Raw genomic sequence first — 14,991 nt, forward strand, 5'->3', positions numbered from 1 at the left:
AAGGCCTAAAACAAAGGCCTCAAAGACCAAAGCTACAGGTGCATCTGGTGCACTGGCAAATGAGCTTTGAATTGTCATACGGATTTCAACAGGTGAGTGCTACAGCTGACATTAAAGGAAGAACAAACTGTGTGCCTGCTTGAGATGTAGTGTTTCTCACTTATAAGCCAAAGACAGTGAGCAGAGTGAATTGAGATCTGAACAACAGGTGAACTATATTGCCTTCGCCAATAGGTGAGACACCAACTCCGCTCTCTCCACAAATGTGATTTAGCTTTTTCCGCTCAAGTGTTCCATACTGTAAAGTTGTACACAAATTAGATGATGCATTATCAATAATTTGAAAAAAAGTTCAGTAACCTTAGAATCCAACACCCTTCAACACCTTCTCAAAGTAAGAACAAACCTGCACTGACAAGATGGACTTGACTAAACCACTAAATAATTTCCAAGCCACATTTCAGACTATATGAGTCTATGGTCAATCGGTGTTTTCATGATTGATATCCAGGAGCCACAGGGACAAGTGTCTTATGGCCACCTACTGGAAATTGCTTGAAATTACACAGCCTACAACTAAACAAAAGATCACTAAATGTTCAATTGGTTTGAATTGTGATAATTTGGTAAGCAATGGCTTCAATGGATTTCATGAAAGAGAGATGCTCTCACTGACTTAACAGGGTCATTTTATCAAAGTTTATTACTGTACCATGGGCCATCGCCACAGTTGACGTCTCGTTCTGCCCAATGTAACCCTGGGCAGTTATAAACAGAGCAAAACCTGAATCCTGTTTCCCGCTCGAGGCTGGAGTGTAAGTACCACAAAAGCTAATTAAAAAGTGATTTAAATCTTTATTTAGCCTAATACAGTACAGTGCAATGGTTAACCTTAATCCAGTGTCAACTGTGTGAACATGATTAGAGAAACTAGCCGTCAGCTTGTGGTGTAAGCTTTGGGGGCGAAACCCTTGTGACTTCCCTCTTTGTTGTGTCTGTCTGTGGCAATGGGCCCTACAGTACTAAGCACTGCACTACCAACCTCATAGGGGAAGTGTTTACATACACATACAATGATTACTTTTCCCACTTCATCATAAATAAAACTGTAATAGTACATCAGAACCCCTTTTAAGAATCTTAAGATACAATTTGTCTGATTGAAGGAAGGGGTCTTTAAATATTGATGCTTGGTTTTAGAGAAGTAACATCTAACATAAATCTTCTTGAGCTAAAAAATGCCCCTCATCTCTTCTGGCCTTCCGTCTCTGCCCGTCTGCGTCTGTCTGAGACGGCGTTGCTCCTTAAGCGTTGTAAGAGGAAGAGGAAACATTGCCACCGTGGCCTGTCCAGTTGGTGTGGATGTACTTGCCAGGGTTTGACAGAAGTTCATACGTGTGTGCTCCAAAGTAGTCTCTCTGGGCCTAAAGTGACAAACACACAGAGTTAAGAGTTGCCTCAGTAAAATGTTGTTTTATTCCGTTTATATCTTTGCCAATAAAGCGACGCAAGATGCTCTCGCAGAAGAGTGGGCGCCAGAACATCCCGGCTGGCACATAACGTTTTTGTAATGTTCTGCAACGTTTCCACAACTTTGTAAAACATTTCCTTGCTAGCTGGGCATATGGGTGGGCCTAAATTCTGCAGTATCCATTTAAATATGGTAGTTACATCATCGTCTTAAAGTCCACCCGCCTCCCCCTGCATCCAAACACACACTACCCTTAGCTAACATCCACACGTGACAAGACCGTTTTAATCTCCTTCACTTTGACATATGTTCTTGTAGGGGGAGCTTTGTGCCCTGAAGAGAGTGGTGTGTTGTGTCACTGAGTTGCTCCTTAAGCATGGTAAGAGGAGACGCTTCCACCGTGGCATCCAATGTGTTGTTACCTGGAGGAGGTTAGCCGGGAGCATGTCGTGTCTGTAGCCGTCGTAGAAGGACAAGGCGGTGGTGAAACAAGGCATAGGGATCCCCTGCTGCACTCCAATGCTGACCGCCCGGCGCCACGAGTCCTACAGCCATGACAAAAACAAGCACACGCATGAACAAAAGCACACAGAATAATCTCTAACCCTCTGGGATTTGGGAACATCAGGGTGAATACAGTTATTTCAAGTTTATTAGACAAGATCATTGCAAAGCAATATGACATGAATACTTATAATCACATAATTAGATAGCGACAAGGGGTTTATTTATTTAAACGCAGAGACCAAAAACAGTATAACTTTGTAAATGTTGCCCTGTCTTGGGCCATACCATGTACAACACTGCGATTAGACTGCAGTATAAATAAGAAGCCCATGACATGCGTGTAATCTATATTACAAAAACACATTTCCATCAATAACTAACAGCCCCATCATATTCTCCTTTTGTGGGCTGGGAAATGGTATGTATCAATATAGTGGTGGGGTGGTAACTTCATTTTCAAAGAGGAAACAGCTGTGAGTGTGTGTTGCTAACGTGGCCACAAAGGGGTGGGCTCTCTTTCATCACTTCCTACTCCCCTAGGTACAGATTGAAGATCAGCTTCCCCTCCCCCAATCCTAAACTTAACCATTATGGGGGAAAAATGCTAAAAATGACCCAAGATCAGCATTTTAGGGCAGATTAACCCTACTCTCCTTCTTTACTGTACCTGGCAGTCCTGTACAGCATTACTGAAGAAGGTATCCAACAGCAGATTCTGCAGCTCAGCATCCCTGTCAAAGGCCTCTTTGATCTTCCCCAGGAAAACACTGGAGAAAAGACACGGTGAGAGAGATACTGGCATCATTACTCACCAAACAAAACAAACAGATTGAAACAGGGAGGGACTACAAGACCGTTTATTTTCATTTTCTGGTGCCAAACATTTTGCTACAATGTGCCCTAATGAATATGATCCAGGGTCACTGTTTTATTATCCCTGAAAAAGGATAAAACCATTTCAGACAGGAGTGTTACTCGCTCTGTAGAACACTTAGGTAAGGACCGATCTACTTTAGACGGCTCTGCCCTACTGACCAAGACCATATTCTTAGTTAAAACACATTGCACTTTGAAAAGTAATGTCGGGTATAGTTTGGCACAGGGCTGAGAGAAGTTATGATGAATGGTTTCTGTTTGCTCAAGGTTTATGCAACATCTTTCCCACATTGCGCATTAAGACCAACATTTCCTCATTCTTGTATGGCTGATTCTCCAGGAAGCCTTCTCTTCTTCCTTGTGGTTGACTCACCAGCTGGCTGCATTACAATACTCTGTGGCAGCAAGAATACAACAAATATGACTTGACACCAGAGTTAGGGTGATATCAAATTGAGTCAATTCAGGATGTAAACTGACATTCCAATTCAATAATTTACAAAAGGGCATCCATTATTAAATTACTTCTCAATACGCTGAAAATGAGAAGCTATTTATTTTAAAAGTAATTTTTTTTTACTGACTGCAACCCTGATTAGGAGAGACATTTCCTCATTCCGTCCCACTCAGATTTTCCAGGAAATCTTATCTCACATTCCTTGTGGCTTCGTCAACCCTGCCTTACAACACTCTGTGGCAGCAAGAATAAAACAAATGGCTTCACACTGTGGCCACACGTTCGTAAATGGAGCTCTGACAGCCTTTTAATGAGGATGGTATGTTAGGTCTTACCTTCGGATGATGCAGCCTCCTCTCCACATCAGGGCAATGGCGCCATAGTTTAGGGACCAGCCAAACTCTTTGGCCGCCTGTCTGAGCAGCATGAAGCCCTGGGCATACGAGATGATCTTGGAGGCATAGAGGGCCTGAACAGGACACAAGACAAAACCATTTGCTTGAAGTAACTGATAATTAGCAGAGATAAATTCTGTTCCCATATCCATGATTCATTTACGGAAGAGTTAAAAAAAAATATATATATATATTTTTTAAACTTGAGTGGTGGTACTCGGATCATATTTTTGTGTATATATATATATACACACACGTTTTTTTTGTTGCAAAATAGCACTTAACAAAGTGGCAATATTTAGAGAATAAAGTCAAAATTGAGAATAAAGTCACTTATATTCCAAGATTAAAGTAGGGGATTCGCATGTCTCCCTGGCGCTGTTGAAATGCCTGCAGTTAGATGACCTGGTGAAACTAGACTTTTGAATTGGCTTTAGTAACAAGGAAATCCTCTCTCTTAACATATAATAACCATAGGCCTATTAGGACCTGGAAGAGGTTAATTCATTTCAGAATGAGGAACCACACAGACTCGGATGTGTGTGTGTGTGTATGTGGGGGGGGGGGGGTCTAATACAAATCATTCAAACAGCACTCAACTCACGGTATCCCCAAAGCAATAACCATTCTAATGGCCATGGTGCGTTGTCAGACTGCGAAGAGCATGGAGTTGTGTGCTCGTCCCTGGTAATGGTGCCCTTCAAATTCGCTACAATGTTATCATCAATCCCCTGGTAGCAACACCACTGTAAGTTATCTTAAGAGGAGAGCAATAGCTAGGCCAGTAGCCTAGTGCCTTCAGAAGGGATTTCAGACCCTTGACGTTTTCACATTTTGTTACAGGCCTATTCGAAAAATGTATTAAATACTTTCCCCCCCTCAGCAACGACACACAATACCCCTAATGACAAAGTGAAAACAGGTTCAGATTTTTAGGAAATGTTATGAAAAATAACAAGAAAACCTTTTACATAAGTATTCAGACCCTTTGCTATTGAGACTCGAAATGAGCTCAGGTCATCCTGTTATTCCATGATCCATCTTGAGAGTTTCCACAACTTGAATGGAGTCCACCTATGGTAATTCAACTGATTTGACATGATTGGAAAGGCACCACCTGTTATATAAAGATCCCACAGTTGACAGTGCATGTCAGAGCAAAAACCAAGCCATGAGGTCGAAGAATTGTCGTGTAGAGCTCCGAACAGGATGTGTCGAGGCACAGATCTGGGGAAGGCTACCAGAAAATGCCTGAGCACTGAAGGTCCCAAGAAACACAGATGTAGGAGAAGAAGTTTTAGACCACCAAGACTGTTCCTAGACCGGCCAAAACGGGGAGAAGGGCCTTGGCAGGGAGGTGTCCAAGAATCCAATGGTCACTCTGACAGAACTCCAGATAACCCTGGGAGAAGGAGAACCTTTCAAGAAGGACAACCATCCTGCAGCACTCTACCAATCAGGCCTTTATGGTAGAGTGGCCAGATGGAAGCCACTCCTCAGTAAAAGGCACATGACAGCCCCTGGAGTTTGGCAAAAGCCCCTAAAGGACTCTCAAACCATGAAACTGATTGTATGAAACCAAGACTGAAACTCTTTGCCTGAATGCCAAGCGTCACGTCTGGAGGAAACCTGGCACCATCCCTACGGTGAAGCATGTTGGTAGCAATAAGGCACCTTGGGGGTTTGTGGTATAGGCCCATAATACCACGACTAAGGGCTGTATCCAGGCACTCCGCGTTGCATCCGTTCATAAAGAACAGCCTCAACCATGGTATATTGGCGTATATACCACACCCCCCTCTGGCCATATTGCTTAAAATAGCCTACCATTTATCTAATAGGCTTATATTTAGATCAATGATTAATTCACGAAAGGATAATCTTTAGCCATGAATATATCCAACAGCGCCTCAGTTAGGTGTTTGCGCATGCAGGAGTGGTCCTTGAGTTGCCTCTCCTTCCCACAAACACTTGCTTCCTTGTTCAGTTCGACCCCCCCCCCACCCCCAAAACTAGTGGGCAGTTATGGGTAATATGGGCTGCAAAATAGCGGCGTTGTAGTAAATTTGGAGAGAAGCTTGACATGGGACACATACACACGCATAGCCCCTGGTCTCCAGGATCCCAAGATAATTAGTTTCATTGGGTGTACTCAAGTAGCCTACGAGCCTATAATCCTTAGATTGATAGTTGCCATAAGGGGGAAATACTACTATAAGTAAAGCTCCATTGATAAGGTCATTAATAGTTGCCATTATGCACAGATTCACTGCAAGGTGTTGGCCTAGGCTACGCAGCAGAATGTTGTAGCGAATTCGGATAGCAGACAGACAGGGACTCAACCCCAGATCTCTTCTCATTCAGTAACAATAGTTTTTTTGTGTGTGCTCATAACGCACCATGGACATTAGAAGAGTGTATGTCTATAGTCTGAAATGGTCTGGGGAAAACTTTGTGTGTGCGAGTTATTAGATCCTTAAAATTGATAAGCGTGAGTGTTCAGTGACGTCTGTTTGAACGAGTGTATTAGATCATTAGATTGGCCATTTGTTTGTTTTGCCCCTACTTTTTAACCGCCCACACACAACATGCCTGTCTCTACCTGTTTGTAACCATGGTTCCTCCTTCTGAAAATCATCTTTGACAAAACCTTTTCCAGGTTCTAATACTTATAATAATATGGTTGTGCTAAGAGAGCAAGGATTTCCTTCTAATTTAAGCCAATTCTAAAGTATATTTTCACCAGGTCATCTAACTCAGGCATTTCAACAGTGGAGTGCACAGCAACAGGAAGCCAGGGAGACATGCACTTAACCAAATCCCTACGTTAATCTTGAAATATAACTGCAACTTCATTCTCAAAATAAAAAAAATATTCTCAAAATATTGCCACTTTATGGGATTTGTTTCCCTCCACTTTATTTTTTATTGCCGCTTGATGAAAAAGATATAGCCACTTTGAAAAAAATATTGCCGCTTTTTTGAAGTACTATCATTCAACCGCCACCCGTCACGGTTGTTCTTTTTTCGAGAGAAGTTTTCAGAAAACAATATGAAATAAATGATTTGGGAACAGTCTAGAACTGAGGTAGCCAGAGTCCACCAATTATCTATAGCATTTTTTGTTTTGCCTACCCCGGCCAAACCCGGACGACGCTGGGCCAATTGTGCGCCGCCCTATGGGACTCCCAATCACGGCCAGATGGAAAACAGCCTGGATTCAAACCAGGGACTGTAGTGATGCCTCTTGCACTAAGCTCTTAGACGGCTGCACCACTCGGGAGCACGAGTCAACATGTTCAAAATACTCTGTTTGGCTGATTACAAATAAAACGTGATTTCCTCAGCTATTGGTGAGAAAACATGACAAGCGCTTTAATAGTGATATGTGAATGAACTTGTTTTTACAGCATTGCCCCAGAAACCCAGACATCTGTAGCCTGGCTACCTTTCTGATGTCCTCAAGGAACGAGGCCTTGTCCCCGTTGAACTTGGCTCCCTGGGGCCCGGCCAGGCTCCTGCTGGCCTCCACTCTCTCGTCCTTCAGGGCCGACAGACATCTGGCAAAGACAGCCTCGCCTGTGAGAGGGAGGAGGATGAGAGAGAAAGAGGCATGAGAGAAAGAGGGAGCGAGCGGCAGAGAGAGCGAGCGAGAGGCAGAGAGAGCGAGCGAGAGGCAGAGAGAGCGAGCGAGAGGCAGAGAGAGTCAGCTTCTTTACAGAGCAACACATTTGGTCACAAACCGGGTCGCGGTCATTGGGCACAAAATGGGGAAAATGCTTTCAATAGGAAATTGGACAAGATCAAGTAGAAGGTCAAGGTCTACCTCAAAACATGTTCTCCCTTTTCATTTCTATTAAATGCAATCATCCTACGAGTCCTCGTATGGTGATTCCTCCGAAAACTAGAACAAAGAAAATAACAAGATTTGGGGGATTTTCATGAAATGTAAAGGACCCTACTATGGATTACATTTCATGAAAATCTCCCAAATCGTGGTATTTTCTTTGTTCTAGTTTCGTGAGGAATGACCCAGTAAACGGCTGTGATCTGTCAAAGATAATTGATAGCCTAGCTGAAATTGGCATGCTCAGCTCAAATGTTTGTAGTGACAAAAGGTCTTCGGGTAGCGGGTTCAAAATATACTTGAAGGAAAAGGTGAGTGCGGTTTCTCCTTCATGAATTAGACATTAAGGGATTGTATTGTACACTCTATAAGCTAGACACTGACAGACAATTCCAATATTTCCCCCCCAAATTCTGCCCTTCTATATCTTTGATCGAATAGGCATCCCGTTTATACCTTAATCATCATCAAGTTTAATACCAAACATAATGACAAGCCTACAGCTGGCACAGTTCCTAGCCGACAAAGTTAACACAATGCCGCCCACAACACAAAGGTACCCTATGACTCAGCGTTAGTAACCATCATTCTATTGTAAAAGCAGGGCTTGCCACATAAAAAAAAAAGGAACAACTTCCCACCACATGATGAAAAAATACGTTGGGTAAGCATGACTTGCTAAATATTGCCACAGTGATGCAATGCAATGGCAAGCGGGGGAAGAGAAGAGAAAAAAGATGTCACAATGAGTAAGGCTAAACGAAGCGCCCGACTCCTCATTGAACGCAACCCTATTGAGAGCTGAAATCCACCCCCCAAGCCTGCCTGTACGGCGTGTCCACTCTCTCCCTGGCCCATGGCCACCCACACCAGTTCTCCGCTTTCACAATGAGCCCTTTTGTTCTCTCCGCTATCATTCACACAGGACCTCCCAGTACTGATGATACAGGGACAACATTAAATACCAATAACCCACCGCAAAAAATATATAAACTCTTCCTTTTCTGTTGCAGAAAAAAGTAGCCCTTTCTATAGCAATCTTGTGGTTCCATTAACACATCGTGAGTAAGACTGAATAACAGGCCTATGACATGGTTGTCAACTGAAGTGTAAACCAGTTTGATAATAGCACTTAGGAGATGTATCTCTCCACTACTTTAGTCTTTAGCTGGAGGCAGCTTTGTCCTGGAATAACCACACCACCTGATGCTACCTTTAGGAGACGCTGCCCATCGCAGCAGCAGCAGACTCAGAGAGTATAGAAAATCCCCCTTATGTCACTTGAGATGAGGTGGTGTGACTAGAAAAGCCTCCAATCTTCTTAGGGAGGCTGCAGACACTTCATTGATCAGGTTCAGCTGAATAAAGACTCGGCCACTACTGTGGGGGTCAGTTAATGTGGCTAAACATTAGCAGCTCTTAAACAAACCACTACAAGAGTACTAAATAGTTTGTGTGCTGGGTATCACTGCAAGGGGCGTCACTACAGTCCCTGGTTAGAATCCAGGCAGTATCACATCCGGCTGTGATTGGGAGTCCCATAGGGCGGAGCACAATTGGGCCAGCGTCGTCCAGGTTTGGCCGGGGTAGACCGTCATTGTAAATAAGAATTTGTTCTTAACTGACTTGCCTAGTTAAATAAAGGTTCAATAAATACAAATTCTTCAGTATGCACAAAATGGAAGCCAATGTCCTGAAACAGAGTGAAACGGGGAGGTACTATCTGAACTTATTGAATAAGAGATGCTTGTTTCGTTTTCCGTTGCCCTAATGCCCGGTGTGCCCTAATGAACACAACCCTGAATCATGACTACACCAACATGGCTGGGATACAAGTCTCTTGGCCAGGCTGTTAATAAAGAGTGGTACAACTAAAAATAAACCATGTCCAAAAAAGAAAATAACCACTTTGCTGACAAGGTGTAGACTACACCAAAGGAGAGCATACACAAAACAAGTTTGATTAGACTCAAAATGTCAGTCAAAATTGGTGGCAATCTAAACTTTTAGCCTCAGAGAGAAACGTCACTGCGGACGATTAATTTCCAAATGGAGACGTCATGACTATTGTCCGTTCCTCTCTTACCGATCAGGGTGACTGGTGTGCCGTACTCGAGAGCCGAAATAGCCGTCCACTTCCCTGTGCCTTTCTGCCCGGCGGCGTCCCGGATCTTAGGCAGCAGGTGAGTGCCGTCGGTGTCTCTGAACTTGAGGATGCCAGCTGTGATCTCGATAAGGAAGGAGTCCAACTCCGTCTTGTTCCAGTCTTCGAAAACCTAAGGGAGACCCAAGAGCAGAAGTGAACCTGACAAATAGAATAATCAACTAAGATACGTCATGACATCATACAGTATCAACAGCTGTTATAGTTAGCTACTATAGAGACTATTTCATGGCYAGGTTTATGCTATTAAAGTTACGGTCCTAAGACATTCAGTCTCTTTTCTAAACAACATTTTTATTACATGACTGGCGGTGGAGTCAAAAGCGGAAAGTCATCAGGGGTGTCTGGAATGGTTCATAATTTAAATAAACTGATTCATTTTGAATGGCTCACCTGTGCCATCTCGTCGTGGTCCATACCCAGGACATCCTTCATGAGGTGGTACGCCTCGCAGATCAGTTGCATGTCCCCATACTCAATACCATTATGGACCATCTTCACAAAGTGGCCTGCACCCTCGTCACCAACCTGTCAAAACAGCACAATTAAAATGTCACATAGAGCCAGGGAAGAGGGAAAGTTGTGCAATTTTGTGCCAAATAAATAAATTCCGCTCACCCAGTCACAGCACGGCTCTCCTGTTCCCACCTTGGCAGCGATGCTTTGGAAAATCTCTTTAATGTGTGGCCTGTAGGAGTAAAAAAATAAATAACACATTTTAACAGTTCATAATGATAATTAAATKATTGATTGTGGACACACGGAACAATATGGGAAAGCTTAAAAATACAGTATGATTAAGACAATTTTCTCACAGACGATCACTACTCCTCCTCATTATAGTCTGTGTACTCCGGTGCTATTTGGGACACAGTCATAATCAACCATCAATCCCAACCCCTCCATAGCAGAGGGAAGGGTAGAGTCCCAAAAACTCACCAGGCCTCTTTGTGTCCCCCTGGCATCAGTGAGGGTCCGTAGCGAGCCCCCTCTTCTCCTCCGCTGACTCCACTGCCGACAAACAACAGGTTCTTCTCCTTCAGACTCTTACAGCGCCGCTAGACACACACACAGTCGACACTACCATGAGACCACACTCTTGACACTGACATTACCATAGCTTTGAAATAGATGTTTCTGATAAACTTACTGTTGTGTCTCTGTATTCTGAATTGCCACCATCAATGATAATGTCCCCAGCCTCAAGAAGAGGGACCTGTGAAGGAAAATGAAATGTTAGAAGGGGGCAATCTACTATAATGCAAGTGCCATGCACAACCAAATGAGCCACATTAGGGACTGTATGGTTGCAAATTTGTACATTTCCAAAATTTTCCAGAAATCTTGTTTGAAGGATTACAGATTTCCTGCTTTTTCCCCTCCTAATTRTGGGAAAGTTTTGGGAAAGCTACCGGAGATTATAAACCGTGGGACTAAATTTCACTAGTTCTAAATGTTTTCTTTGTGGCATTTCAATACCCCAAATGCATCCAAGCCAGCCATTACCTGATTTGGTGAACTGAAAAAGCCTTGATACATTTGACAGCCACAGCATGACTCATCATTTCTATCATGTTTTTCTGTTTGTGCCACTGACCAGCTTGTCGATGAAGTCGTCCACCGCCTGGCCGGCTTTGACCAGCATCACAATCCTCCTGGGCTTCTTCAGCTTGGCCACCATGTCCTCCAAGGACTCAGCTCCTATTATCTTGGTGCCTTTAGCCTCATTGGCCAGAAAATCATGCACTTTGGAGACAGTGCGATTGTATGCACAGACCTATGGAAAGAATAGGTTAGATTAGGGTTGCAAAATTCTGGTAACTTTAATAAAATTCCCAGGTTTTTCAGAAATCCTGGGGAAATCTGGGAAGTTTGGGAAAGTTACAAGAATTTTGCAACCCTACGATAGATGTAAGACAGTTTAGGCAAGGGAAAGACAATGTACTGTAAAAAGTTTAGGCCTACCACTTATGTTGCAGACTATTTAGGGGGTATGTAACTGTATAAACTGCAATATGAGACTTACCACAAAGCCATGATCATTCATATTCAGGATGATGTTTTGGCCCATGACAGCCAAACCAATCAACGCAATATCTGCTCTGTGGAAAGAAAATCATATTAGTCAAGAYTCCTGGTATCTGTTAGTTAGGGCATCTGGATTGAGACTGAACAAACATGAGGGTGCCTCTCAAGCAAGAAAAACGAGCCTGTCCAATATTGTAACGTTAGTGCCTACTAGGGAATCAATTCTACAACGTTAGGTAGCATATTTTAAAGCCGTGTCTATATAAATTGTCTAGACAATTTCAAAGTTGATTGAAATTATCATYTAGGAAAAAGTTAACTAAATAGCCAGGATTCACTTAACTATACAAGATRACCATGTAATTTACTATTCAAGGTTGAGGATACATTTTAATGTTATTTTACTAGACCTATGTCGATGTGTCGTGTGCATTGTCAAATCACTTAGCTAACAACGTTTTCTAACGTTAAATCAAAGAGTAAAACAGAGGGGTTTCTGTGGCTATGTGGCTAACTAGGCTAGTTAGTAGACTAAGTCAGACTGCCCTTTTAATGCCAGGCATGCAACGTTAGCTAGCCATATTACACTGCTGGGTGGTATTGGATAGATAACGTAAGCTAACTAGCTTGCTAGCTAAATTGAATGAAATAACAAGTGGAGTGAGCTAGCAAAAATAGATGGTTTATCCATCACCAGCTGTTTGAAATAATATGAATTCTGTTCTCAGAGACGATAATGCATTGATGTGCAATACTCACTCTGCCATGTTTCTGGAAAGGAAAATAATCCGTCTTCAAGTAACACACACACACACAGCCAATGGACTTTCTTGAGATTTCCACAGTACTTCCTCGTTCTCAATTTGAAGAGGAAACCTCAAATTCACCCAAACCAAAGGATCGCCTATGTGAGATGACGTCAAAGAGCTCAAACCATATTGTTCTCGAGTTCTCATTCGTGGAGAAAAACTGAGCTGAGATATCAGATATTTCATTGGTTTAAACCCCCTGTCACTCTTATAACTTTGTTACACTCCCACAAATTTCAACACGACTAGACAAAATTGAAATCTAATCATTTGGCCCCACAATGTTTGACCCCCAATAAAAATATAAAAACAATCTAACAACCTTTTTCCAAACGCACTTTGAGTTTAATTCCAAATAATGTTATACATTACTATTAAAGTTATATTTGTTGCCTGACCCAATCTTCACTTCTCTCCTTTGAGGATGATATTTTCAGCATGACAAGTCAAAATGATACTACCGGACCTGTACACAACTATTATTGTAGTTTATCATGCAGAACTACCACCACATGATGCAGCCTATGTTGTGTCAGAAATTGAATATGAAACTCATTCTTCCTAACAAAGAGCAGGAGAGCTGGGAAACTTGAGGAATATGAGGAAACGTTAACAGGAAATAGGTGGCAAAAAAGTCTTTATTTTGATCCTGAGAGACAATGACCTACAATATGGCTTAGAGTTCTTTATTGACTAACCCCCATAGCCAGAATTAGAATAACAGCAAAACAATGGGAGTTGGTAGGGGCTGGTTCATTCCATGAAAATATACTGAACAAAAATATAAACGCAACATGGAACAATTTAAAATATTTGACTGAGTTACAGTTCATAAGAGGAAATCAGTCATTATAAATACATTCATTAGGCCCTAATCTATGGATTTCACATGACTGGGAATGCAGATACAGTTGAAGTCGGAAGTTTACATGCACTTAGTTTGGAGTCATAAAAACTTGTTTTTCAACCACTCCACAAATGTCTTGTTAAAAAACTATAGTTTTGGCAAGTCGGTAAGGACATCTACTGTGTGTATGACACAAGTAAGTTTCCAAAAATTGTTTACAGACAGATTATTTCACTTATAATTCACTGTATCACAATTACAGTGGGTCAGAAGTTTACATACACTAAGTTGACAGTGACTAAGTTGTCTTTAAATAGCTTGGAAAATTACAGAAAATGTCATGGCTTTAGAAGCTTCTGATAGGCTAATTGACATCATTTGAGTCAATTGGAGGTGTACCTGTGGATGTATTTCAAGGCCTACCTTCAAACTCAGTGCCTCTTTGCTTGACATCATGGGAAAATCAAAAGAAATCAGCCAAGACCTCAGAAAGAAAATTGTAGACCTCCAAAAGTCTGGTTCATCCTTGGGAACAATTTCCAAATGCCTGAAGGTACCACGTTCATCTGTACAAACAATAGTACTCAAGTATGAACACCATTGGACCACGGAGCCGTCATACCGCTCAGGAAGGAGACGTGTTCTGTCTCCTAGAAATGAACGTACTTTGGTGCAAAAAGTACAAATCAATCCCAGAACAACAGCAAAGGACRTTGTGAAGATGCTGGAGGAAACAGGTACAAAAGTATCTATATCCACAGTAAAACGAGTCTAATATCGACATAATCTGAAAGGCTGCTCAGCAAGGAAGAAGCCACTGCTCCAAAACCGCCATAAAAAAGCCAGACTATGGTTTGCAACTGCGCATGGGGACAAAGATCGTACTTTTTGGAGAAATGTCCTCTGATCTGATGAAACAAAAATAGAACTGTTTGGCCATAATGACCATCGTTATGTATGGAGGAAAAAGGGGGAGGCTTGCAAGCCGAAGAACACCATCCCAACCGTGAAACACGGTGGTGGCAGCATCATGTTGTGGGGGTGCTTTGCTACAGGAGGGACTGGTGCACTTCACAAAATAGATGGCATCATGAGGACGGACAATTATGTGGATATATTGAAGCAACATCTCAAAGACATCGTCAGGAAGTTAAAGCTTGATCGAAATGGGTCTTCCAAATGGACAATGAATCCAAGCATACTTCCAAAGTTGTGGCAAAATGGCTTAAGGACAACAAAGTCAAGGTATTGGAGTGGCCATCACAAGTCCTGACCTCAATCCTATAGAATATTTGTGGGCAGAACTGAAAAAGCTGTGTGTGAGCAAGGAGGCTACAACCTGACTCGGTTACACAGCTCTGTCAGGGGAATGGGCCAAAATTCACCCAATTTATATGGGAAGCTTGTGGAAGGCTACAAAATGTTTGACCCAAGTTAAGCATTTTAAAGGCAATGCTACCAAATACTATTGAGTGTATGTAAACTTCTGACCCACTGGGAATGTGATGAAAGAAATAAAAGCTGAAATAAATCATTCTCTCTACTATTATTCTGACATTTCACATTTTAAAATAAAGTGGTGATCTAACT

At 42.3% G+C, this 14,991-nt stretch overlaps 1 protein-coding gene across 1 annotated transcript; it reads right to left on the minus strand.

Annotated features, from left to right (window-relative positions):
• Positions 1 to 835: 835 nt before the first annotated feature.
• Positions 836 to 12,681, minus strand: pgd (phosphogluconate dehydrogenase). The gene is made up of 13 exons (XM_023991155.2): positions 12,505 to 12,681; positions 11,744 to 11,819; positions 11,315 to 11,494; positions 10,868 to 10,933; positions 10,657 to 10,775; positions 10,336 to 10,405; positions 10,111 to 10,245; positions 9,640 to 9,829; positions 7,155 to 7,285; positions 3,647 to 3,780; positions 2,646 to 2,745; positions 1,894 to 2,016; positions 836 to 1,424 (listed from the first exon to the last, which is right to left on the minus strand). The coding sequence occupies exons 1-13, from the start codon at positions 12,510 to 12,512 to the stop codon at positions 1,305 to 1,307; spliced, it is 1,452 nt and encodes a 483-aa protein (XP_023846923.1). The 5' UTR covers positions 12,513 to 12,681; the 3' UTR covers positions 836 to 1,304.
• Between the last annotated feature and the right edge of the window lie 2,310 nt (positions 12,682 to 14,991).

The sequence above is a fragment of the Salvelinus sp. IW2-2015 genome, linkage group LG7 (assembly GCF_002910315.2).
Source record: "Salvelinus sp. IW2-2015 linkage group LG7, ASM291031v2, whole genome shotgun sequence".
In the NCBI taxonomy this organism is placed as follows: Eukaryota; Metazoa; Chordata; class Actinopteri; order Salmoniformes; family Salmonidae; genus Salvelinus; species Salvelinus sp. IW2-2015.